General features: G+C 50.3%; 2 protein-coding genes across 6 annotated transcripts in view; one reads left to right on the top strand and one right to left on the bottom strand.

Moving 5' to 3' along the window:
* EPHX1 (epoxide hydrolase 1) overlaps positions 1-15692 on the top strand; it is a 37280-nt gene extending 21588 nt beyond the window's left edge. For all 4 annotated transcript variants that reach the window (XM_043484813.1, XM_043484814.1, XM_043484815.1 and 1 more), the window contains 7 exons: positions 934-1114; positions 6440-6667; positions 7216-7345; positions 7846-8051; positions 10246-10354; positions 14253-14369; positions 15189-15692. In XM_043484813.1, the coding sequence (XP_043340748.1) occupies positions 934-1114; positions 6440-6667; positions 7216-7345; positions 7846-8051; positions 10246-10354; positions 14253-14369; positions 15189-15390 (1173 nt within the window). In that variant the 3' untranslated portion in view covers positions 15391-15692. The remainder of the gene's footprint in view (positions 1-933; positions 1115-6439; positions 6668-7215; positions 7346-7845; positions 8052-10245; positions 10355-14252; positions 14370-15188) is intronic.
* Positions 15693-16234: 542 nt separating this feature from the next.
* The window catches only part of TMEM63A (transmembrane protein 63A), a 36100-nt gene continuing 25232 nt past the window's right edge, over positions 16235-27102 (bottom strand). For both annotated transcript variants that reach the window (XM_043484811.1, XM_043484812.1), the window contains exons 15-24: positions 26786-26939; positions 24151-24257; positions 23922-24008; positions 23369-23431; positions 22243-22405; positions 21220-21325; positions 19877-20044; positions 19053-19168; positions 18631-18693; positions 16235-17204 (exon numbers count right to left, since the gene is read on the bottom strand). In XM_043484811.1, the coding sequence (XP_043340746.1) occupies positions 17040-17204; positions 18631-18693; positions 19053-19168; positions 19877-20044; positions 21220-21325; positions 22243-22405; positions 23369-23431; positions 23922-24008; positions 24151-24257; positions 26786-26939 (1192 nt within the window). In that variant the 3' untranslated portion in view covers positions 16235-17039. The remainder of the gene's footprint in view (positions 17205-18630; positions 18694-19052; positions 19169-19876; positions 20045-21219; positions 21326-22242; positions 22406-23368; positions 23432-23921; positions 24009-24150; positions 24258-26785; positions 26940-27102) is intronic.

Below are 27102 nucleotides of genomic sequence, written 5' to 3'. Positions count from 1 at the left end.
CCTGTGCTGTAGTGTAGGTCCTTGTTGGTTATATATTTTATGATTAATAGTCTGCCACCTGCTTTTGTACAGCTCCCATACTAAGAATAATTTTTACACCTTTAAATGGTTGGGAGAAAATCAAAAGAAGAATAATACTTTGTAACATGGAAATTACCTGGCATTCAAATTTCAGTGCCCATAAGTAAAGTTTTATTGGAACACAGTCACTCCCATTTGTCCACGTACCATCTACGACTTTTTCCATCCTGTAAGAACTGAGCAGGTTAGCTGCGGCTCAGAAAACCTAAGCTACTTATGATCTGGCCCTTTTGAAAAAAGTTGACCAAATGAAAACAAAAACAAAGACGTTGGCCACCCCCTGCCGTCTGTGTGCTGTGTGCTTCGTCGCTGAGCTGTGTCCCACCCTTTGTGACCCCAGGGACGATAGCGACCAGGCTCCTCTGTCCATGGGATTTTCCAAGCAATAATACTGGAGTGGGTTGCTATTTCTTCCTCCAGGGGATCTTCCCAACCCAGGGATCAAATCCTCATCTCCTGCGTCTCCTGCATTGGCAGTCAGATTCTTTACCACTGAGCCACCTGGGAAGCATCCCTTGCTGAATATAAGCCTCAAGAAATTAAAGACGCATTTTGTTCATACATTTAAAAACAAAAATGAGATGTAATCTGAAGTTGAAAGTGAAAAAAGTATGTATGGGGAACAGCCACCATTGGGAAGCCAGGAGCTTTCTTCTGGGATAAACCTGATGACCCAGAGCACAAGTCTGCAGGCCAGGGGCCTCCTCACCCCGTCTGGTGAAACTTTGCTTTGCCTTTACTGTAGCAGGGGGTCTGGTGGCTGCAGGGTTTTCTCTGCCTTCTGGAAGCAAACTTTCTCTTGTGCTCTGCGGCACTCACCTTCTCTCCTTGGGGTCTCACATTTTGCTCCAGGACTTACATCAGAGGATCGACAGGGTCCGTTTAACTTCACCTTTGGAGGACAGTCGTTTCCACTATGGTTTCAACTCCAACTATTTGAAGAAAATCATCTCCTACTGGAGGAATCAATTTGACTGGAGGAAGCAGGTGGAGATTCTCAACAAATACCCTCACTTCAAGACTAAGATTGAAGGTATGTTTTCAAAGCACCAGCTAGAGAGGGATGTGTATGACAGAAACGACCTTCATAGACACTTAAATAAGGCTGGGACTTAAAGAAAGCTGGGAGACCCAGAATTCGATTATTGGTCAATGAGATGTATTTGGAAGATATAACCCCACTCGGATGCAAAACTAATGCAAACTCCCAACAAGTCCAATGGTCTTTTGAGCTAAATGGGAAAACATAAACAAATTAAAAACCAAAGAAATGCACAATTCAGTTAAATGATGGAACAATCTTTGAGAGGATGGAGATGAGACCTAGATCTGGGCATGGCCTCAGTCAACTCAGCCCCTCCTTGAGGCTTTGGAGTCTATGATATTGTGACTGCTCAAGGGTGCTCAAGCTGTCAGTCAAGGTTCAAATAAAAACTGTCTGGTCTCTGCAGCTTTAGACCTCCTGTCCAAACAGTATCATAGGTTGTCACCCAACTTCACCTGGAAGAGAAGCTAGCTTCAGAATGTTCTTGGAAAGGTAACCTAAATTAATTTGGGATAGTAGTTTCCATAGTGGAAAAGTATTTTTTTAGCCCAACACAGATTTAGAATAGATATAGAAATGTTTAAGAAAATCAAGCTCATGCTGTTAATTTGTACAAATTTATCTATTTGTTTTTAATTATAGTAAAATATTCCCCTGGAGTGGGAAATGGCAACCCACTCTGGTATTCTTGCCTGGAAAATCCCATGGACAGAGGAGCCTGGAAGGCTATTGTCCATAGGGTCACAAAGAGCCAGACTCAACTGAGCATACACACATAGTAAAATACACATAACATAAAGTTGACCATTGAAAGCATTAAGTGTACATAAGTCACAGTGGATTAAGTGCTTTTATATTGTTATCCAGCCAGCACCTCCATCTATCTTCAGAACTTTTTTTATTTTGCAAAAACTGAAACTCTGTCATTCAACTCTAACTCATGTTTCTCTCCCTCTCCCTAACTTCTGGAAACTACCATTCTGCTTCCTGTCTCTGTAAACTTAAATATGAATTCTGAATCTAAGGACCTTGTATGAGTGGAATCATATGATATTTCTCCTTTTTACTGGCTTATTGCACTTAGCATAATGTCCTCAAGGTTCATCCGTATTGTAACATGTGTCAGAATTTCGTAAGGCTGAATAATGGTACATTTTGAATAATGGCACACATTGTTATCCATCAGTGGACACTTCGGTTGCTTCTGCTTTTTAGCTATTGTGAAAAATATTGCTGTGATTATGAATGTACAAATATCTATTTATGTTCCTGTTTTCTGTTCTTTGGGTATATGCCCAGAAGTGAAGTTGCTGAGTCAACTAGTAATTCTATGCTTAATATTAGAGGGAACTATAATACTGTTTTCCATAGCAGTTGTACCATATAAGTTTATCTTTAAAAAAAAATATTCAGAGAAGTTAAATTTACCTTCCCAAGGGTGAAAAGGGTCGAAATTGCCCAGGTTCCTAATTTTCCACCCCAGGAATACATATAAATTGAAAATTCTAACTGCTCGCATATGTATTGTATGTATGTGTGTGTGTGTCAGTATGTCTCTGTTCCTGGCTCCCTGGCCTGAAATTTGCCCAAGAGGACCTCCCTTCTCACTCTCTCTGCTACCATCCTCCTCCCTCACGTTTAGGCCTTTTCAGGGTCCTTTCTGCTCCCGCACTGACCCTTATGCTCCCGGCTGCTCACGGCTCAATCTGTGACCTTTCCTGGACGTTCTCTCCTCATCCCCACTAGCCTCCTTATTCGGCCTTCTTGTCCCCGCCACTTCCCTGTTCTGTGATGAGCTTCTGACTCCAGGCCATGTCCGGGACGTCCTGCTACAGATCAGTCTTTGTTCTCAGAGAGTCTGAGACATGCAGGGGATTTGGGGGCTTCCCAGGTGGTACTAGTGATAAAGAATCCACCTGCCAATGCAGGAGGCATAAGAGACTCGGGTTTGATCCCTGGGTCAGGAAGATCCCCTGGAGGAGGGCATGGCAACCCACTCCAGTATTCTTGCCTGGAGAATCTCATGGACAGAGAAGCCTGGCAGGCTACAGCCATAGGGTTGCAAAAAGTCAGACACAACCAAAGTGCCTTGTGTGCGCGCGTGCACACACACACACACACACGTGTGTGCACAGAGGCCTCCAGGGAGCCCAGCACCTCCCAGCGGGAGCAGGGAGTCTCCTGAGTCACAGGGAAGTGGAGGTTCAGGGCTGGAACCCAGCTGTCTGGTCTCCCGGCCTGTCCCCTCCTCCTTCACCTGTGGCCACTATTTCGGCACTGGCCCTCGGCTGTGACCAACCACTCCCCACTGCGCTCTCCCCTCACCAAGCTCGTGGCTGCCCTCTGAACCCAATTTGTCTCCTCAGTTCTGACCCAGCACCTGGGCACAGAGATCCTACAGGCACCACAGATCCATCGGGCGACCAGGAGAGCATCTCACCGCGAAGAGAAGGAGGACCCGTAGGGCAAATTTTAACTTTTTTTTCTTTTTTTAGTTTTTAAAATTTCAGTATTTAAAATTTGAAAAGTACAGAAGGAGACACAGTCTCCCTCTCGTCCCTTCCCAGGGACAGCATCTGCTTCTGTTAAATAACGTACTTCCAGGGATTGCCTGCGTATACGCTGCTATACAGAATGGATGTATATGTGTGTTTTTTCTAATTTTAAACTCAAATGATAATGGGATAAAATTTGAATCAAAAATAATCTCACACCATGCTGTGTGTTCCAAAGGAGTTAACATTAACTACTAAAATCAACTTTAGGAGTAAATTTAGCAGCATAGAAGGACACCCAGGATATATTGTTAAGTGGAAAAAAAAAAAATCAGGTTCCAAAATAGAATGTATGTAGGGTTCTATTTTTGTTAAAGGAAAGTTATGTTCTCTGTTTTTAAAAACGTATGAAACTGTCACAGCCAAAGAGGAGCCTGAGGAGACATGACAGCTAAGTGGAACGTGGTGTCCTGGATAGGATCCTGGAATAGAAAAGGACACTGGGTAAAAACTAAGGAAATCTGAGTAATATTCCATTGTACGTGTGTATGTACCAGTATTATTCAGTCTTTAAAAGGAAAGAAATCTTATAAGATGTGATGACTTGGACGAACCTCGAGGACGTTACGATAAGTGAAATAAGCCAATCACAGAAGGGGCAAAGGTTGCACGATTCCACTGATATGAAGTATCTAAAATTGTCGCGCTCATAGAAGCAGAGAGTAGGATGGTGGCTGCCAAGGGCTGGGAGGTGGGGAACTATAGAATCACTAATTACCGGGTGTAAAGTTTCAGTTATCCAAGACGAGTAAGTTCTAAGGATGGAGAAGGAAATGGCAACCCATGGACAGAGGAACCTGGCGGGCTACAGTCCATGGGGTCTCAAAAGAGTTGGATACAACTCAGTGACTGGAAACACACACACACACACAACACACACACAAGTTCTCAGGATCCACTGAATGACCTATAAGGATCCACTGAATTGTACCTATAGATAGCAATACTGTACACTGCACAACACACTTAAAACTTTGTGGGAAAAAAAGGCAAAAAAAAACTTTGTGAAGACAATAGGTCTCATGTTAACTGTTCTTACCACCATAACATTTATGTTTTTATTTATTTATTTTTTTTTTCCACCATAGCATTTAAAAACTTAAAACTTTTTTTTTTTAACTAAGGAAATCTGAATACATAAAGTATGAACTTTTAGTTATTAATGTATCAGTGCTGGTTCATGCATTATAATAAATGTGCATCCTAACACGAGATGTTAATAGTGGAGGAGACTAAGTATGGGTATATGGGAACTTCCAGTACTAGCTCCACTATTTTTCTGCACTTCTAAAATTGTCCCCAAATAAAAAAATTATTTTAAAAAGTTGGACGGGTAACACAATGTTTTCTTCAGATCATGAGATTACATGTGATTCCCTCCCCACCCCCCCCGGCTTTTGATTTATCTTTTGTTTTCTGTTTTCTACAGAAAACACGTATTATTTGTATAGTGAATAAACCACAGACCTTGCTGTCAATGCCAGCCCTCATGGTGGAGGTGTGACCGCCTCCCTGGCCGTGTTTGCTATGAACACCTACTTGCTTGGGTTGACAGACTGTTCTCAAAGGGACTCCGGGGGGCCCTGGAATCCATTCACCCATCCTTGGCCAGCGTGCTGTTTCAATGCCCAGCACTCTACCTTAAAAAAATTGTCTCCACTTTAAAAAATAGTTATGCATATGTCCATCATAGTAAAATTTTACAGTTCATACAACCACAAAAAAGACAATAATTTGCTTGAAATTCTATTGCTCAGAAAGGACTACTTTTCACATTTTTGTAGCTTATCCAAGTACTAACCAGGCCCGACCCTGCTTAGCTTCCGAGATCAGACGAGATCAGGCGCATTCAGGGTGGCATGGCCGTAGACGTAGTTTATCTTTTCAGACTTTAAAATTCCTATACACACCATATAAATATATGCCTACGTGTAACTATTTACAGAAATTGGGTCATACAATGGATCTGGCCTCATAGTTTGCTTTTACCACTTAGCAGCATATACAGGACTGATTTCCATATTCAATGCACATGGACGCTGTCGTTTTAGATGACTCTATTGTATTACGGTGACTCTACTGTATTTCAGTGTACTGTGTGATCATAGCTCAGTCATGTCTGGCTCTCTGCAACCCCGTGGACTGTGGCCCACAGGCTCCTCTGTCCATGGGATTTTTCCAGGCAAGAATACTGGAGTGGGGTGCCATTTTCTCCTCCAGGGGATCTTCCTGACCCATGTCTCTTGCATCTCCTGCGTTGGCAGGCAGATTCTTTATCACTAGCGTCACCTGGGAAGTCCCTTATAGTTAAACCATAATTTGTTTCATTCTCTACTGCTGGATATATATGGCTTCCCCACCCCCCACCCCCAGTTTGTAAATTATTAAACAGTGAATATGTTGAGCGTTGCCATGAGCTAGGACCGGTTCTGGGCTCTGGGAATACAGCAGTTTGAGAGCATCCTGGCCCAGCCTCACAGATGGCTCACGTTCTCACCTTCAGGGGCACAGCAGTCCATTGCTTGCAGGTGGCTGTGAAGGCGGCGTAAGCCCCCGGGGGGATCTGGAGCTCGGTGTAAGCGCTTAGCCAGCGCTGCTGGTGGTGACTGTGGTCAGTACCATGGGGCACCCGGGGCAGCAGCACCATGGTCCGCTCAGATGGGTGCAAAGCCTGACTGGCTACCCCGAGAGCTGTGACTTCGGCCTCTCCCACCACAGGGCCTTCTCCCCCAGCCCTGACTGTGTTCTGTCCCCCCAGGGCTGGACATCCACTTCATCCACGTGAAGCCCACCAACCTCCCCTCCGGCCAAACCCCAAAGCCCTTGCTGATGGTACACGGCTGGCCTGGCTCCTTCTACGAGTTTTATAAGATCATCCCGCTCCTGACTGACCCCAAGAACCACGGCCTGAGTGATGAGCATGTTTTTGAAGTCATCTGTCCATCCATTCCTGGCTACGGCTTCTCTGAGGCATCCTCCAAGAAGGGTGCGGGGCTGCTGTGGGCCGGGCACCTGCCCCAGGGTGGGGAGCCGGCTTCCTTCAGAGCCTGAGGGAGCTAGGGGGCGGGGAGGGTCTGAGACCTGAAGAAAGAGAAGCAATGGGGACGATTTGGTTGTCAAAGGGCCAGTGTGTCTTCTCAGGATTTGAGGGGCATGGTGGGGCGAGGACCGGGCAGAGTCATGACTGTCCAGAGTGGGCTCAGGGCCTGGATTCCCGTGTCCTTGGGAACTACCCACTCGGGGCGGGTCCACATCTGGACTCTGTTATTCTGGGCCAGCAAGGCTGACTAAGCGCTGCGCACAGTGTGGACCCACGGACCCTCAGCAGGGCTGGCCTCACTGTCTCCTGCACCAGCTGCACTGCCTCTGGGCACTGGGAACCCCACCCTCGGGCCCCAGGATTCCTTCTCACCCACTCCAAGCTGGTCTCCCCTCAGCCTAGGGCGGGGCAGGGGCAGGATGAGAAATCGCAAGGATCCCTGGCAGGACCAAAGGCGTGACCTCCTATGATTCTTCTCTCCCCTTAACCACCAGGCTTCAACTCAGTGGCCACTGCCAGGATCTTTTATAAGCTGATGCTGCGGTTGGGCTTCCAGAAATTCTATATTCAAGGCGGGGACTGGGGGGCCCTGATCTGCACCAACATGGCCCAGCTGGTGCCCAGGTGAGGGCGGCTGTCAGACGCTGTGTGTATCTGTGCGGGTGTGTGTGCACAGCCCGTGCGAGGTGAATGTCTGCGTAGGGAGGAAGGTTGGGCATAGTGTCTGAGGCTTGGCACAGGGGCCACGCGGGCAGGAGGTTTGTGGGCCCAGGGGAGATAAGGGAGGGTCCCTATCACTCAGCTCTGCCTGGGGCAGTTCGACATGGATCCTTCCCCCCTTTTGGACTGGTGACTCTGGGCCAATTGCCCAGGCAGGGAGGGCCAGCTAGAGGAGGGGCAAGGTCAGGGAGTAGACCTTTCTGATGGACCAAGTCCTGGGAGAGAGCTGACCAGAATTTTGTAGAACCTGTATTTTCTCCCCAGCCTGCTCCTTCACCTCATGTAGTCACCCGAGGGGGCAGATGCTGATGGGGGCTGGCCCTCTTCCTCCTCCATCTCCCCGCCCCCCCGACTTCCCCACCCTTGATGGCACCCAGGCTTACCTGGCTCTTCTCTGCCCCCAGCCACATCAAGGGCCTGCACTTGAACATGGCTTTGATTTTAAGAAATTTCTACACCATGACCCTTCCTCTGGGACGGCGTTTCGGGGGGCTTTTCGGTTATACCGAGAGAGACATGGAGCTGATATACCCCTTTAAGAAAATCTTCTTCAGCTTACTGAGGGAGAGCGGCTACATGCACATCCAGAGCACCAAGCCGGACACCGTGGGTGAGTGCTCAGACGGAAGGCACCTGGCTCAGCGGTGGGGGGTGAGGTTACATCCAGTCCATTCAGCAAGGCTCCCAACCAGCAGGGGAAGCCTCGCCTACCCTGCGAACACTGCTCATGGGGTGAAAAGCTCTTGTGAGGGACTCAGAGCTCTTTCCACCCTTACGCTGCCTGGCCATCAAATTCCTGAACATCTCCACTGAGCAGAGTCAGTGTTCCTAGTGACTTTGACCCCTGGTCCCTCCACCCATGAATCCCACAGGGAGAAGCATAGAGATGGACAGAGGAGGGGGTAAGACAAAGCCTAGTGTTTATCAGTTCTGGGACTGTGGAAAGAGAGGGGTGCCCCAGGGCCTGGGGGAGCTCCCCGATTCAGTGAGGGAAGACAGCACGGATGGAGCTTCTGCCATCAGGGCCCTGTTAAGGGATAATATTTTTTTTAAGGCATCAATCATATAGCTGTACTTTTTTGGAGGGGCATACTATGTATCTTTGTCAATAAAGTAATTTCCAAATTCTAAAAAAAAAAAAGCATTTTTAAAGATAAAATCATAAAAATAAAAAATGAACACATGTCAAAATTTTATTTAACACATTAACTAAAGCAACTAGTAAAATGTAAAATAGAACAGTTCAAAGGCATTTAAGAACACTAAAATAAATTTGCTAATAGATACAAAACTTATAAAAATCTACAGGGCAATAATCAAGTAAATCCCCACTGGACTCAGGTTTATTGAGATATAATTGACATACAACACTATATACATTTAAGGTTTACAACATAATGATTTGACTTACATCTGCTGTAAAATGATTGCCACAATAAGTTAACATCCAACATCTCATATAGATTAAAAAAACTTTAAAAATGCTTTAACCTTGGGAAGAGAATCTGTAGGATCTACCCTCTGGACAAAATTCACTTGCTTCTCTATGAACCAGAATCACTTGCATTGCTATTAGTTTTCAACAATTTGTAGACCTCTAAAATATCTGTAAGACAAGGGAAGAAAGGCCCCCTTTACAGTCATATGACATCAGAAGGGTCCACTAGAAACTCCTTGAACCCCACTCAAAGGACACCCAGGAATTGTTTTGCCCATGGTCTTTTAGAGTTTCCATGGCAGTCCATACAACCGGCATTCATTTAAGAAACAGAGCGTGACCCACCAGCCCAGAAGCCCCCTGCACCCTCTTCTGGGTACTGCCCCGCATGCCCAGGGCAGCCACCCTCCTGGCCTGACAGATAGATTGCTTTTGCTGGTTTTTATACTTGATATGCATTAGAATCCTCCAATAGGTGCTCTTTTGAGTCTGGCTTCTTTAGCTGAATATTTTGCTTGTGAGATCCATCCATGCCATTTTTAAAAAGGATTTCTTTTTTAAAAACAATTTTATTTATTTTTGGCTGTGCTGGGTCCTCGTTGCTGTGAGGGCTTTTCTCTAGCTGCGGCAAGCGGGGGCTCCTCTCTAGTTGCGGTGTGCAGGCTTGTTCCGGTGGCTCCTCTTATTACGGAGCACAGGCTCTAGGACATGTGGGCTTCCGTAGCTGTGACTCGTGGGCTCAGAAGCTGCAGCTTCCAGGCTCTAGAGCACAGGCTCAGTAGTTGTGGCGCACAGGCTTAGCTGCTCCTTGGCATGTGGGATCTTCCTGGACCAAGGATGGAACCCGTGTCTCCCGCATTGGCAGGCGGATTCTTCACCATTCAGGGAAGCCCCCATCCATCCCACATTTAATGCTTGCTTTATTGTTGGGCCTATGAGTGGACCAATATTTATTTATAACTGATTCCCTATTTTGGACTTTTAGGTTGTTTCTAATTTTTCACTAATCACAGAATAGAAACAAAAAAAAAACCCACTTTTTAAAAACAGCATTCATATATATTTCTCATTTGGATCCTACAAAACCTGGAGTCGTAGCCTCTTTAGTTTGAAGGAAGCTGCCCATATAGCATATGGATGTCAATGAAGTAGTGGGCAAGGTGTTATCCCTTTTTGTCAGGTAAGGATTCCAAGACCCAGGGTCAAGGAAGTGAGGTGCAGGAGCACCCCAAGAGTCAGGGCAGAGCTGTGCTCCGACACGGGCTTCCTGTCCACACAGCTGTTCTGTGGGGCCGGCACCACCTCTTTTGCTGGCCAGCTCCCTGGTCCCAGGCCTGAGTCACGCCCTTGCTTCTTCCCACACCAGGCTGTGCTCTGAATGACTCTCCCGTGGGACTGGCCGCCTATATTCTAGAGAAGTTTTCTACCTGGACCAATTCGGAATTCCGAGACTTGGAGGATGGAGGCCTAGAGAGGTAAGACCCTATCCTCCCCTGCCTGCTGTCGGCTCACCTTCCTCACCCACCTCCCTCCTCGCCATCTTCATCTCTGGTTGCTCTGAGTGCAATGGTCGGCAAGTTCCATCTTTTATAGGATGTCCCACAGATCCTTAGCCTGTGACCAACCTAGCCCCAGTTTTTGGATGAGGAAGCTGAGGCCCAGAGAGGTCTAGCCACGCAGTGGAGATATAAAAAATAGGATGCAGGGCTCAAGACGTTGCCGTTTGCTAAACAGCCTCCTTCTGGGATCAAGGAGCCCAGAGGGCGGCAAGAGCCTCTTTGTCACTAAGACATGAGAGCAGCCCACGGACCCTCCCTCCCGACTCCCGGAAGAGCCTGACATCATGGCCGTATGACTGCATCGTTTTTGGAAGCTGGCCCTACAGGCTGGCTACAGAAAGTGTGGGGAGGCCGTCCTGTCTCCTGGAAAGTTAATGTCTGCAGCCTCTACAGCGCATGATTCCCAGGTCCCTGGCCTGATTAGAGCTTCATCAAGGTTGACCCTGACCCACCTGCTCCAGGGCCCAGCCCTTTCTTTATTCCTTCAGAGATACTCAGAGCACCAGTGTCTAATATGTGAGAAGGAGTGTATGGATCTGGCCCCGGAAGTAGGGACTTGGTCTAAGCCATGCCCAGCACCTAAAATAACACTGAGCATGTACTAAGTGAGGTGAAGTGAAGTGAAAGTCACCCAGTCATGTCCAACTCTTTGAGACTCCATGGACTGTAGCCTGCCAGGTTCCTCTGCCCATGGAAATTTCCAGGCAAGAATACTGGAGTGGGTTGCCATTTCCTTCTCCAAAGGATCTTGCTGACCCAGGGATCAAACCCAGGTCTCCTGCATCGCAGGCAGGTTCTTTACCATTTCAGCCACCAGGTGGTAAAGGTGGGCATAGAGTAGGTGCTCCACAAATAGTTGTCTGATGAAATGAGCTCTAAAGATCCATGCAAAGGACTGTGGGGGCACAGAGAAAGGGGGATTCGCTTTGTTTAAGAGACAGGGAGAGGAAATGACTGGGAGAATCTGTTTGATCTGGGCCTTAAAGGATGAATAGGAGTTTGCCATGGAAAGGATGGAAGAAGGGAATATAGGCAAAGAGAAAAGCAGAAGCAGAGGGTGGCTTGATTAAAATGCATGGTGTACTTGGAAGGGGTAATTTGTCCCCAGGCTGGAGCAAATACAATGGGGCCAGACCTACAGATGGATCCTCGAAGAGCCTCTCATGGGATCTTTGTCCCCAGTCCCACGCTGGGCAGCACCCAAGGGTTGATGGAATGCCACTAAGAGCACCTTGCCAAGGGCTCTGGCCCTGTTCCTTGCACACAAATACCTGGAACCAGGTGTGAGGCCAACCAGATGGCCCACAGGCTGCCCCCTGCAGCTTCTGCCCACTTGCATGCCTAGAGCACCAAAGCTTTGAGCAGCGGACAGATGTGATCAGATCTGTGTTCTAGAAAGATCGCTAGCTGCAGGAGGGTAGAAATGGTTGCTATGGTAGTTTTCAAGCTGTGGTTGGAGCTGCAGGGGAGGTGGAAGCACTTGGCCAACTCGCTAAAAGCCAGTTCCCAAGTGTAAGTGCTTCTTGTAACTGTTCCGCTTTCATTGACAGGTTTTAATTTTGTTATCAAAACTGCGTTTTAAAAATGTTTATTTTATCTCTATCCCTGCTCCATGCTGCTGTGGCTGGAGATCTAGGATTTCAGAGATGAGGGACTGAGGGCTAAGAGAAATATAATCCCTGAATACGAAGGTGTCTTATGAAGATATTCTTTATCTCTGAGAAGGCTCTTTTCTTACTGTATTTTCATATTTAACATTAATACCTTCTTCTGTCCCCCTCCTGTGCCCCTCAGATTCTCCTTTCTCTGTTCCTGTCTCAGGCTGCACTAGTTGGGAGAAGGGCAGAGGTGAATTGAACATTCCTTAGATTGCAGTTCTGAGGATAAAAATATGATTGACCAACTGCATCTAAATAGCTGAAGTAAACAAGTACATTTAGCCAACTGACCTTTGACCGTTTTTGGCAAATTGGCTTCTGCTGAATCAACTCAGCTCATTGCCTGGAGCTGAGGAGCCTTGCAGACGGAGCAGCAAATGTTCTTTACTCCAGGCATTGAGGATGGGGTGGATATGCAGGACCAAAGGCAGTGGGCTTGGAAGGGATGCCAAGAGGCTGAGCTGGTTTCTGTCACGGACAGGCCGAGTGGGAGATGCTGGCAGGATGCCTGGGCAGGGGTGTCCACTTGGTAGCTGGGCTCACAGATACGGAGCTTTATGTGAGGGGTCGAATTGGAGCAGTTCTTTCCACTGTTCTCAGTGAGTTAGTAGTTGGAATCACGGGGAGGATCTCCTCAAGACAGAGCACAGCAGAGCAGCGTCCAGGGGTGCTGGGAGGAGCCTTACTGGCTCCAGAAGAGAGCGTCTGGGAGGACAGACCTAGGGAGAAGACCCTCCCCACGAGGCCTGGGCGGCAAGGATAGTTCGGTGTGCAGGGTGAGGAGGCGTGGGAGAGAGAGCAGGGGAGGGAGGGAGGAGGCAGGGGCAGGGAGGGAGGGAAGGCCTGGGGACAATGTGGGAGGTGACTGGCTTTTGGGCCTGAAGAGGCAGATGGAGGGATTTAGGACTCAGGACAAGGGGGCAACAGCTCCCCCTGAGCCCCGAATCTGGAATCAACCAGGGAACGGGCCGGGACTGGACGGCTGCTCCATGAACTTAGACTTCCTCACAGAGGAAGGTGGGTGGGCGGGAGGCTGTGGGTGGGCACACGGCTGTCGGGACCGCCTGAGGACGTGGCAGCTGAGGTTGGCGAGCATGATTGTCAGGAGTGCTGGCGTCCCCTTGGGTCTGTGGGCTGTTGGGGGGCTCAAGGTGGCAGAGGGCCCCCAGGATGAGGGCACCGAAGGGGTGAGGGCATGTCAGGGAAGCTAGAGGGGCTGGGGGGTGGTGGGCGGTTATTCCAGGAGACAAGGACAGAGTCTGGTGAGTGGAAGCTGAGTTGGGGAGAACAGTGAGGAAATGGAGGCCCAGGAGACACGGCCCATGGGTGGCAGCTGCTGCCATGGGCAGAGGGGGAGGCTGTGGAGGGTTCTGGGCTCTGGATGCAGGCTGAGCACCAATAGGAGAGGGTGAGGGCCCAAGGGGCAGGCGGGCCGGGAGGGTGTATTGCTCTTTCCAGAGTCCACAGGCCACGTGCTCCAACGTGAGGTACCAAATGATTATTTCCTCCCGGAGTGTGGGGCCCTACAGTCTGGGTGGGCTTCACCTGCTCAGCAGTTCCCAGGCTGGAGAAGAAAAGGGGTGTCCTGTGCTGAGCATGTGGGGGAGGGTCTCTGCAGGGCCCACGGCTCCTTCCTGGGATGACACAGGTTTGGCAAGAGGCAAGCTGGGGGCTGGTGAATACAAATGCCCCAGCAGCTGCTGACCCTGCCCGCTTCTCCTGGTGCCAGGGTCCCAAAGGCTGCCCAGAGACCAGGTTCTGCTCAGGACTGGGCAGGGGTGGGCTGAGCAGAGGCTGCAGCACCCTCCCCACAGACCACCCAGTGGTGACCAGCCAAGCCCCTAGCTTGTTGACCACACCTGCTTCCTCCCATCTGGCCCGAACCTTTGCAGGCAGGTCAGGGACGGGGTAGGCTGACACCACCCAGGATGACTGCCTGCCTTGTACATGGTCATCATGCTACATTACCCGTTGTCATGGTAACTGGTGACCCTGGGCCAGGCCTGCCTGTGGCACGGGGAGAAATAAGATTGCTGAGCGGGCAGTGAGGCCCGAGGAGGGGTGCCAGGTGGGGACAGTACCCGGCACACAGCTTGAAAGTGGCAGCTCTCAGGTGCACCAGGCACTGAGAGTGGCCTTCTGGTCTGCTTTCCCAGGAAGTTCTCCCTGGACGACCTGCTGACGGGCATCATGCTCTACTGGACAACGGGCACCATCACCTCCTCCCAGCGCTTCTACAAGGAGAACCTGGGACAGGTCAATAAGCATGAGACGTAAGTCCAGCTGGGCCTGGAGTGGGGCTTCTGGGGAGGGTACCTCTGAGACAGAGAGCAGGGGGATGGCCTACTTGGACTCAAAGGAGGACATTTGATACGGAAAAGTACAGCCAAGCCTTGGGTGCACACCAGGAGTGTAGAATAGGAACACAATTTAAAGGAGGTCAGGGGTGTTGGGCCTCTCTTTAGAATTAGCTCACAGAAGCTAATGAAGGGAGACAGCAGCTCCCTTTGCTGCCAGGCCTAGTCCCCAAACATCCCCAGGGGCTCCCCGAGGGCCAAGGCTAGCCTTAGGTGGCACAATGGTTCTGGAACTTCCCTGGACCCCTTTCCAGATCTCATAGGGAGACCCTCAGGCAGCAGCAAAGATAAAAGGGAGCAAACCAGAGCTGGTGCACTGGGAAGACCCAGAGGGATGGGATGGGGAGGGAGGCAGGAGGGGGGATCGGGATGGGGAACACATGTAAATCCATGCCTGATTCATGTCAATGTATGGCAAAAACCACTACAATATTGTAAAGTAATTAGCCTCCAACTAATAAAAATAAATGAAAGAAAAAAAACAAAGAAAAGGGAGCAAAGGTGGGAGTTGGAGACTGTTCCCACCTCGACCACACTTTCCAGCTGGGGCAGCCCTTCCAGAAAAGAGGGCCCTTATGGGGTTGGAGCTGAGGTGGGTGCTTAAAACCTAGGTCTGTCCGTTTATAGATCCATGTGGCTGAGCGAATCTGACCCCCCCACCCCAGCTCCCTGAACCCCTGCTGTGCAGGAGTGCTGGCCCTGCCCGCTCCTCAGTGAGATCTCCGTCTCTTCCAGGTTGAAGGTGTATGTGCCCACGGGCTTTGCTGCCTTCCCCTGTGAGCTGATACACTTTCCAGAAAAGTGGGTGAAGTCCAAGTACCCGAAACTCATCTCTTATTCCTACATGCCCCGTGGGGGCCACTTTGCCGCCTTTGAGGAGCCAGAGCTGCTCGCCCAGGACATCCGCAAGTTCGTGGGGCTGCAGGAGCGGCAGTGACCCCGGCGGGGACTAGCTGTCACCTCCCGGCAGCCCCTGCCCTAGCATGGCAGGCTCCCTCCTGACACCCGCCCTTTTGCAGAGAAGCCCCTGGTCTTGCAGCCCAGCTCCCAGTAGCAGTGGGGCTGGCAGGGAGACCACCCCCATCTCTGGTCCTCTGTGGGGAGAGATGCCTCTTTTCCCAGGAATGTGTTTGCTGCCATCCCCTGCCTGTGCTCGGACCCCGGGCTCACCCTTCCACCCGAACTCCCCACACACTTGCTAAGCAACACGGCTTTGATAATAAATGATTTTTCTTCTAAGAGTGTTTGGGACAAGTGACATGCTGAGCCCTGATCCCACGTAGGGTGCCCCTTCCCACCAAGCTGGCAGGCCTGCCACCTGTGTTGGGGCGGTGTCCTGTTCCACTCTTGCTGGGAAGTTGGACTGTTGGGGGCACCAAGAGGCCACTCTGCCCATCCGGGTCCCTGCCAGGGGCAGCTTGGAGGAGAGGCAGCGAGGCCAAGTGACTACTGAGGACCCTCACTGCCTCGCTTCAGTCGACTGGAGGCAGCCTCCCAGGTCTGCCCAGACGCACCCATCATGCAGGCTTGTGCCTCTGGCGCCCCCTGGAGGCAGTCAGGAGGCAGCTTCTCCAACAAGTGCCCAAAGAAGCATTGCAGCCATGGGGTCCAGTTGGGAGAAAAAAGGCAAGAGGGCTGCGCTCCTCCTTCTGTGGCTATAGTTCTCTCTTGGCTTCAAAGAGGCCCCGAGCTCTGTTCCCTCTGGAGGGAACAGACAGATGGAATCAAGGGCTGGAGATGGAGCCCCATGCACTGGACATGAACAGGCGGGGAAGGCTGAATCTCTGCAGCCTGGCTGAGTGGGCACTTTATTAGTGGTCCTCATTGTCCCTGCCACTGCAGGTGACCCCGACCCAGCCACCATGTCACTGGCAACATGAAAGAAAAAAAAAACGACCCTGGTGGGGATGTGGAGGAACCTGCTGCAGCCTGGCGCTGGCCCACACCCCTCCTGCTTCCTGCAACTCACTCCCAGGGTGGGGGCGGGGTGGGGGCGGGGGTGGGAAGGGCCCAGTACCCTCGAGGGGAAGCTGGGATGGACCTGGACCACCATCAGGAACCCATCTCAGGCCTGTGGCTGCTGCAGCCTCTTTGGTTATCGGTGGTATGTGTGTGGCCCAGAGAGGGGTGGGCAGTGTCTGAATGCTCAGAGGGAGAAAGTCTTCCAAACGGTGCAGCCCCTTCTTGCTGGATTCTGTCACCACACTGATGGGTTGGAGGGATATGGTTCCAACACACAATCCTGCTAAAAATCACTGGGGACATCATCCCAGCCACAGAACTGGGCGCTTGTGCAGGAGAAAGGGGACTTGGAAATAAATAGAGCCTCAGGCGAGCGAGTGAGAGTCCAGGGCTGCACTTGCTCCCAAAAGAACCCCACCTGATGGCGGTCCCACCCTCCCTGCTCAGCCAAGGGCCAGAGCCCCTTTCTGCTTTCATCTCTTTAGAGTGGCTGTGCTTAAAACAGGTGGAAAGAAGTCGTGAATTTGGTTGAGCTCGAGGGCCAGCCGCCTCTCCACCTGTGTCTCTTCACCTCCTGACTCCCCAGGGCCCCGAGCCTGGACCAGCCTGGCAGTTCCCCAGCCCTCAGTCCTCCTGGTAGGTGGCTGCCACACTGTCCTCCGAGCTCTGTGCCAGACACTGCCCCCCAACAGTCCTGCTGATGTTGTTGATGGTGCCGTAGGTCTGCTGCTGCGGAGACAGGGCTGTTTTCTCCGAGGACAAGCCGTTCAGAATCCGGGGCACGTAGGGCTGCCAACAAATGGGGGTGTTAGTGCTTGGGAGGGCTGGGCACAAGATTCCAGACCCCATTCTCCCCCTACTGTCCCAACTCCCTCCAGCAGGAAGACACACAGAATTCTCACGAAGAACACATAAAAGAAACAACATCAGCTTAGGACATGAGGACCTAAAGGGCAGCAACTGGCACATTCTCCCAGCAGCCAGAGCAAATCAGAAAGCACAGCCACATAGTTCTCACGGTCCTAGAGAAGAAAGCACACCTCTTTCTCAGAGGAGACAAAACGTCCTCAATTCCAGAGGAACTTTTTGAAGGAATCAGGTCTATCGACACAGGACAGGTTTAGAATGCTGTCAGTGGGATTTCTGAGTAGCTGAGCGAATCCGTGTAGGCTGTGCTTCCTCTCAATCCCAGACTCCGGCTGCCGACCCCAAACCAGGCTGAGAATGAGGGGTTTACATCCGCCACCTGCTGTGTCTGGCAGGCACACTCAGAGTGGTGCCTCTGGGCAATGAATTTTCCTGAAACCACCAGGGCTGGTCCAAGGACAGACACTGATAAGAGTGCCTGACACGTGGAGGGAGCTGCCGGAAAGAACAGCGCTACTGACCCAGATCGGCACTGTCCTAGCCCTGTCGGTCAGTCCCAGCCCGATCCGTCAGGCCGGCGGTCACAGCTCTGGGAGCTTGGGGCTCCATTCTCCTTTCCCAAGCCCACCGTAGGAGCAGGACCCTGGAGACCAGAAATGGGGAGAACCAGGAAGGATAGGACTCCTGGTATCTTTCTAACACGGTGCCCTCCTCCAAAGCAGGTGCCATGCTCATCTACTGAATTCAGAGAGGAGTTAGTGTGACACCCTCTTAATGCCTCGTGAAGCAGCTCCCACAGGCAAGTGCTGGTGAAATGCTCTGATAAACCTTCATCAAACCACAGGGCCTTGCGAAATGGCTTTGGTAAAGGCCCAAACTCCCCAAGCATTAAACACACAGAGGTGGAAAGAGATGAGGGGTGGGAGGGCGGCTCCAGAGGGTGGGGGTATATATATACTTATAGCTGATGCACACTGTTGTCCAGCAGAAACTAACACAACATTGTAAAGTAATGATCCTCCAGTTGAAAAAACAACAGCAGCAACAAAATCTCACCAAGCATTAAATATGCAGAGAAGGAAAGTGAGCAGGGAACTGAAACCAAGGGGGATGGGTGTGTATCATGGTAAAACTAATTATCTTCTCGGTGATGGATGTGGCTTCACACATGCGAGAGAAAACATCCGGAGGGACCTGGGATTCCTTCTCAAATGACATTAATTCAGAAACCCTCCTGCCACATGATCAGGGGACTTCTGTCTTAAGAGAGAAGATCGAAGCGTGTTGGCAGGGCCCATCTGGCTGGGCCTGTGCAGGTGCTCAGCGCTCGGTTAAGAAAGACACTTACTATGAACGGTGAAGGTACGTGGGCCCCCGCCTCATTGCCTTTGTCACTCGCCGATTCTTCTGTCTGCAGATAACAGCAAAAACTTGCGATGATAAACAAAACTGATCTTTCTGAACTAACACCCTCTAAACAAACAGACTATTAACACCCAGAATAATAGTACCAGCTGGCACAAAGCTACCAGCAGCAGCCCAAGAGAGGATGGGGTGGCGGAGGGGAAGGCAGCGTAGGGAGCAGGGAAGGGGGAGGGAGGGGAAGCTACACATCATAGCCAACTACCCACGCCTTCCCCATGGATAAATAAAATCTGGAGAGGGCTGCTGATCTGTTGATATGGGAAGAGGTGGAGGAGGGCTGGAGGATGAACCCAACCACCTTCTGCCAGACTCTGGCGGGGCAGCGATCAGGGAGGGGCCCTTTACCTTGTAGTTGAGAGGGCTGAGGTGCTTGAAGCATCCAAAGCAGGTGTATGCCAGGCAGACCAGGATGGTGAGCAGCAGCACCAGGAAGGTGAACAGGGTGAGGGGAGCCTTCAGACCTGGGGACAAAGGGATGCCAGCCTTGATGGAGGGAGGTCATACCTGCTGCACGAACTGTTGTGTGGCTTCTCCCTCAGGCCAAAAATAAAAGAGAAGACATCATCCCCGCCCCCTTCCCACCATCTCCAGCAGCTGGGATGCTGTCTTCACCCCCAGGGGGCACACAGAGTGACGCGCTGAATTGCTGCCATTATCCCGAGTCAATTTCAGACACTGGGGCACTGAGTCAATAGCTAGAGGCCAACCTCCTTGCTGGGTTGATTCCCTCCAGTCTCCAGTGCCCTGGGCCGAGTCAGGCATCTCTTCTGCATTTTCCTTTTTCCCAAGATTAGCAGTTTTCCTTCCTGCCTGCCCCTACCTCCTCCACACTGTGATGTGTGAGGACCTGGACCCATCCACACCCTAAAAGAATCACGCGGGCAAATTTCCCTCTCTCCTCTGGTCCAGTCCCTTCATCTTCCCTGTAAGGCTGTCTGGGGCAATGGACCTGGCTTTCACCAGCTTACAGATGACCTCAGGAGCTTGGAACTGGGTTGTCAGTGCTGCACCCAATCAGCCATCACCCTGGGGTACCACCTTCTGATTGGACACCAAGCTGATGCTCTTACGGCAGTGAGAGATTTGACTGGCTGGTGTTGGCATGGGGATGGGAGGCTGGGGGTGGCCTCCGGCCCTCCACCCCCGCCCTAGTTGGCAGGGCCCCTTACCCAGGCGCAGAAAGGAGAAGAAGTAGAGCCAGAAGAGGCACAGGATGGGAGCGGCCAGGGCCTGGTTCACGGCCGCGAAGTGGATCCTCTTCTCCAGCTTGGCCGGCAGGTAGGCGAAGTAGAGGTTGTGCCGGTCCACCATGTGCTTGAGCAGGATGTAGATGAGGCCTGCAGAGTCAAGGCTGTGAGCCGGATCTCGGCTGGGCCCAGGGGCCGCTCTGCCCCCTTCCTCCTGGAGGCATTTTTGGTGCCGGAGCTGGAGCCAAGGCTGCTGCTGGGCTCCATGCATACCTGCATCTCCTGGCTCTCCCTGACCCCGCCTTCCCCTTCTCTCCTCTCCCCTCTTCCCCTTCCCTAGCCTCTTTCTGACCCCAGGGAATAGAGGTTTCTGTGTATCCTCAAGGATCACTGCAGTTCTAGGGCCATTTTGGGGAAAGGTGAGATTTTACACCCAGATGCCTGGCCTCAATTTCCTCCCACACTGAGCAACCCCCCCCACCAGGCTGAGCCCCTCCCCTTACCCCTCAATGCTCCCACTCTCCTCTCCTTTTCCCACCCAAGCCGACCCCCTGCACGACGGTGTCAACAGATGCCCAAGGGTCTAAACCCAGGGATGGCACAGAAGGTATGCAGGTGCTGCTTTTTCTATTATGTCAGGTTCTTAAAAAAAAAATTTTTTTTGTTGTTGCTTTGAAAGAGTAATACTACTGTAGATCTTTAAAATAGTACAAGAGATTATACAGAGAAAATGAAAACTTCCTCCTCTCCCTAAACCTCAGCCAACAGTCTCCTGGGTGTTCTGTTTCCTTCCAGAGCCTTCCATTTGTTGCCAGCTCCTGAGGGTGTATTTGCAAGACCTTGGCCTTTTAAGTCAAGGAGACCTTGGCCTTCAAAGTCCTAAGTTCAAATCCTGCCTCCAACGCCTCACTAACACAGTGTTAAATGCTTCATCTGTGGAAAGGGTGCAGAAACAAGACCTGCTTTGAAGGATTGTGAGAGAGTGAAGTGTGGTAATCCACGTGGAGGGCGACAGTGGCGGCCACAGTGACAAATACGAGGGCCTCCCCCAGCGCTGCCAGAGAACCAGCCGAGAAGGAAGCACTCAGCCAGGCCATCAGAGTGGAGGAGGACTCAGAGAGGTCTCAGTTTGGAAGGCCAGTGGCGGCAGTCCATGAGAAGTGAAATTATATTTGGTGTGGCTGTGGCTATGAGCCACAAGCTGTGGCTCCTTGTGGTTCTCAGGGTTACAAGAGGCCCTCTGTCTGGGGCGCTCCATGACATCCTGGGGAACTCTGCGGAATCAGCCACCCGCCTACCCTGGGACCCACCCCAGGGCCGCTCACCGAATGGCACAATGAGGGGGCAGGTGATGCTGTAGGCCATGATGACGGTGAAGACGCACAGCATCCAGGCATACATGGCTCCAAACTCGAACTCGAAGGCCTGGTTCTGGGAGGGGGAGATGGTGAGGAACTCAGGGGTTTGGTCCACCCCAACCCACCTCCATGCTCTCTTAGGTGGTCAGGGAGAACACACTGGGGAGGACTTTGGAAATGGGAGACTCACAGCAAGCCCCACCTCTCAAGGAAGGCCCTTTCTGCCCCTCCACAAGCCTCCTCCAGCTTCACTTAGCTCACACCCAGCGCTCTCAAGGCATGATGACTCATGTTTTCATAGTGTTTTTCTTGTTCTAACTGTGTCTACCCAATGGCCTATGAGCCTCCAAAGACAGAGGGGGTATGTCTGACTGTAGAACGATCCTCCAAGACTCTGGTGTCAGACCCAAGGTCAGCTCTGCCCCTTCGAGCCGTGTGCCTCAGCCAAGCATTCGGCCGCCATGTGGCCCAGTCCTTGCGTCTGCAAGGTGAGCTCCAGTAGGGCCCATCTCACAGGGGCTCTGAAGATTCAGTGACAGGATGCAGGGCCTCTCCTCTCATGGTTCCCACAACAGCAAAGGAGAGTAAAAGAGAACCCCACGCACCCAATTTAGAGTCTTAAAACAAATGCCATCAGTCCCAAATGCCTTTGACTTCTGGGGTAACCTAAAAATTTATGCAAATGGAGGACTATGGGAAAGGAATGTATAGATCTTAGTTGTGTGAATGTGTGTGTGTGTGTGTGTGTGTGTGTGTGATCAGGCCAGTTAAAATGCAAAACTCCCCACTCTCTCCTCTGCCCGAGACAGAGTGGATGGAGGATGATGTAGCCAGGCCACCTTCACACAGGTTCCTCACACCTCCACTCCCCGCAGTGGGGCCCTGGGCCAAACTAAGAGGCCCTGAGCATGGTGCCTGGCACTCTGCTAGGTAAACATGGTTGGTGGGGAGGCTCTAGAAGAAGGCAGCACCCACATCTACCCCCCGTACCTGCTTGACGTTCCTGCGGTCGGCCGCGGTCTTGGCCATGACCATGCGGAAGGTGTAGAGAATGAGGCCGGGCAGCCGCAGTAGCTCCATGCCGTTGCCGATGAAGGCCGAGGCGATGACATAGTTCACAAAGAAGGCGCCCTGGTCGGGCAGGAAGACGCACCTGGGGAACCAGCGGGTGTGCGAGCTGAGCACCCAGGAAGGGAGAGGAGCCCGCAGCTGGGCAGACGAGGGACTGAGAACTGACCATGGATTTGGCCATCTGGCTATCACTGTCAACCTAGACCTGAGCTGGTTGGGTGTGAGTTTGTCTGTGGCTGCCAGCTCCCAAGTCCTCAGTTCACCCAGCGTGAACTTAAGAAAATTCACTCTCTCTTTTCAGATAGGCATGGCCAGGCCTCCCTGTGAACACTCCCTTAGAAAAGTTTATCTTGAACCTTAGGGTCTATGTCAGGACCTACAGTGTAGTACAAGAGGGGCTGGGCTGTATCCCAGCTCTGTCTCTTAACTGCCTGGGTAGCTTTGGGCAAGTTCTTCAACACCTCTGGGCCTCAGTCTCCTCATCCGTAAAATAGAAATAGTCATCATTTCTGCCTCATAGCTTGTTGTGAAGATTCAATGAGAAACAGAATAAAGCATTTAGCAGAGCATCTTCTTAAATAACAGGAATTATTATTAAAAGGGTGTGGTATAAGCTGAAAATACTAACAAGGACACACATTTAGAAATAAATGTAACTCCACTCTCATAGCAAAAATAACTCGGGACCAGACAGTTATTCTGGTTGCAGTGTTAATTACTATTCCCCTTTCCCTTCCCTGGCACCCCTGAGACCTAGCAGTTCCCTCTCCCCAAGCAGTTCTGTTCTCAGTAAGTACGTTTCAAAGGATGAAGGAGACTGTCACTAATTGAGTTTTAACCTAAAAGATTAACCACATTTCTGCACATGTAGCACAAAGTGGGTCAGTTCCCAGGGTGCAGCCCAGCCAGGAAGCTGGAGGGGTGATGGGGAGGCTACAAGCAAGCTGAAGCACAGACTACCCTCCCCCTCTGTCGCCCGAGCCCCAGCCCCTGGGGGACATTCACCTGGGACCTAGAGCCAGAACTCAACATAGCCGATACTTACTCCAACCTGATAGAGGCCTCTGAGGACGTTTTATCAAAGAGCCACCGGAAGAAAAAGTCCAAACTGAAAGAAAAATAAATCCTGTAAGAATTTATTTCCAATACTCCATGTGATCATACCTATATTCTTTTTTCTTTTTTTTGCTTTCTGCTTTTTTTGATTGTTGTTTGTTTTGTAAAAGGCCTAATCTCAAGATCTACATTGGCTTTCTACATTGCATGCACACTGGTTACTTATTACACCATAACTTATCAGGGCCTGCTTTCACAAAAGCTTCCTTCCACAGAATAACCAAAGCCATGATTAGACTCACTCCCTAAGTGGAAGGTCCATGATACGTTTCATTTTCAAGCATTTTTGTTTTTAAGGCAGAAAGAGCCTATCTCTGGAAGTATCAGTGGGCCAGCACAACTGCATTCCAAGAGGGTGTGACAGGTTTAAATGTTGTTAAGGAATTTGCATCCACTTCCAAACCATTTGCACTTTCTGGGAGACAGCGTTCTCTGGATGTGATCTTGGTTCTGAACTTAGAGCAGGAGGTGGTAATGTGTACCTGGTGAGGCCAAGGGAGGGCAGGATCAGCACCATGAAGATCAAGAATATGTAGACCTTGGTCATCATGATCCGGTTCTCTCCTGACCTGCAGGAAGTCAGACGTGAGCCCTTGCAGTCCCTCAGACGCCCCAGGTATTCCCAGGAAGGCCCCTGCTGTGTGCCCATCACGCTGGTAGGCTGAGGGGCCAGACACCCCCTCCCTCAGGGGTGAGTCTCGGAGAACTCACTTGGTCCAGTGAGATTCCAGCAGCGTAGAGTAGTAGACGATGGTGGGGAGCAGGGCAGAGAAGGACCACAGGAGGAGGGTTGGGAAGAACTGGCTGATGATGGGATCCTAGAAAACAGTCCATAGCAGAGAGAGCTGTGAGCCTGGGCGATCTGGGTCATGACCTGTTGGCATGGTGACTCAGTGAACGCGGGGGTTTTGGTCATACTTGTCCCCGAGAACCAATGCTGTGCCTGGTACAGGGGAGATATTCCATAACGTTGGCTGAACAGATGATAACAGCACCCGACATTTGTACACCTCTTTTTTTTTTTTTTTAATTTTGTCCATGCCACATAGCATGTGGCATCTTAGTTCCCTGACCAGGGATTGAACCCACGCCCCTACAGTGAAAGCGCCAAGTCTTAACCCCTGGACCTCCAGGCAAGCCCCTGTATAGCGTTTAGAGGGGCAAAAGCAACTTCACATACAACTGAACTCCACTTATCTTCCTGGCCAGATAGAGAACCTCTTCTGTTCCCTATAAAAAGCCAACAGCAGACACCAAAGGAAGATGTAGCACTGATGGCCGCCCCCCCCCCCCCCCCCCCGGCCTCCTGCCCACTCAGCTCCCACTGGTCCACTCATAGCTCCCCAAAACTGTTCCATGTTAGTTCCCAATCTGGTCTATGCCTGTTGTTATTGCAGTTTCATGGTTCAATTAACTTATTACCTTCTCTGACAAAATGAGCCTTGTAACAATAGAAGATTTCTTTGAAAACTAGGTTGGACACTTTGGAAAGACTTGATAAAGGTGAATTTCTGAAAAGGTGAATTTCTCCTGTTGAACTTAAGAGTAAATTAACTGAAAAAGAGCAAGGAAAATGAAATCTAGGATTCTGTACTGTGAATCACTTTCTGCAAGTATCTTTAAGTTCTTGCTTTACTGTAAGAAACCAAAACTAGAATCACAAACAATGAAATAAGGGTGTGTTTTATGTAAAATAGACAAAGGAGATTTCTAATCAGCAGATCCTTCCTCAAAAGAACAGGCCTTGACCATACACTATTGTTGTTTAGTTATTAAGTCAAGTCCAACTCTTTTGGGACCACATGGACTGTAGCCCACCAGGTTCCTCTGTCCATGGTATTTCCCAGGCAAGAATACTGGAGTGGGTTGCCATTTCCTACTCCAGGGGATCTTCCCAACTGAGGGATTGAACCTGCATCTCCTGCATTGGTAGGCGGATACTTTACCACTGAGCCACCTGGAAAGCCCAACCATACATTCAGTCCGTTCAGTCGCTAAGTCATTTCCGACTCTTTGTGACCCCATGGACAGCAGCACACCAGGCTTCCCTGTCCATCACCAACTCCCAGAGCTTGCTCAAACTCATGTCCATGGAGTTGGTGATGCCATCCAACCATCTCATCCTCTGTCATCCCCTTCTCCTCCTGCCTTCAATCTTTCCCAGCATCAGGGTCTTTTCTAATGAGTCAGTTCTTCACATCAGGTGGTCAAAGTATTGGACCTTCAGCTTCAGCATCAGTCCTTCCAATGAATATTCAGGACTGATTTCCTTTAGGATTGACTGGTCTGATCTCCTTGCTGTCCAAGGAACTCTCAACAGTCTTCTCCAACACCACAGTTCAAAAAGCATCAATTCTTCAATGACATGCTGAAAATCTCAACAAAACTTATGCCTTTTTTTTATTATCTATTGAGCCATTTATCATAATAGCCCCATGAGTATATCATGGCAGCATGTTATAGAAGAAAAATCAGTCTTTAGAGGAAAAAGCAAGGCTCAGAATTCATCGGTTAGGGAATGGCACAGTTAGGACCAGGCCCTCAGGCCCTCTGTCCACTGTGTGTCTCCCAGGGTATGATTAACCAAATGCTAAGTGGAACTGAAAAAAACAAGGCTGAGGATGATATTTCAGCAAAGCCAATTATGGGAAACCAAGTAGATGCCATTCTAGGGAATGTTTAGTTGTTATCAATTCATGTAAAATTTTTTAAAAAACCATTCATTAGCTATCTAGAGTAAATAACTTTACAAGACTACCAGAAACTAAAATGTAAAAAAAAACAACAATAATAATTGATTCATGATCCTGCAATCCCAGAGAGCAAAAGACTTTTCATTCTTTGCTAGCCACACCCCACAGCAGCACACTTCACTGGCCATCACTATGACCACTGCTGAGAGACAGTGTTATATCCTGCTTTTATCATAAGCTCCCCATGTCTGCCACAAAGTCTATATAATTTTTTAATGAATGCTTAACGGTCTATCAGACTGAATACACCTCATTCAACTCAAATTTCCCCTATTGTTGAACGTTTAGATTGAGTCCATTAGAGTTTTATCTATGCTTTTATAGTAACACACATACACATACATATACATGCATGCACACACACACATATATATACACATAACATTACTATAAACACATTGTAATAAATGCTGGCATATATGCCCAGGGCTGAAAAACACAGACATGAGTCAAGTGGTTCAGTTTGAAACTAAACTCCTGGTTCAGTTTGACCCCCACCCTGCCGCCTCAGCCCTTGGCTTCATCCCTCCGCCTCCCACTCCCCGCTCTTATCGCCAGCCCCCCAGGAGGGGCCTTGCAGAACGGTCACTCACGTTCAGGGCGTGGATGGGTTTGGTGACGTTGAACTTGTCCATGGTGGACAGGATGATGGAGGGTGTGGTCAGGAAAAACAGGCCCACGAAGAGGACGAAGTTGATGCCCAGCCATTGGAACCACCAGCGAAAGCCCTGAATGGAGAGGTTCTTCCTGCAAAGAGGAGGACACGGGCCCTGGAGGCTTATCTCTCAGGCTCTGGTCACCTAAGACACCAACAGTGCACTTGGCTAAGGTGGATCAGAAGGTCAGATTCAGGCAAGGCAAGTGACAAGACCGAGGGCTCCAGCTGAGGGCTCGTTCTGACCTCAGGAGC

This window comes from Cervus canadensis, chromosome 13 (genome assembly GCF_019320065.1).
Source record: "Cervus canadensis isolate Bull #8, Minnesota chromosome 13, ASM1932006v1, whole genome shotgun sequence".
In the NCBI taxonomy this organism is placed as follows: domain Eukaryota; kingdom Metazoa; phylum Chordata; class Mammalia; order Artiodactyla; family Cervidae; genus Cervus; species Cervus canadensis.
Note: the sequence above shows the minus strand (reverse complement) of the source record. Positions and strands in the feature narration are given on the sequence as shown.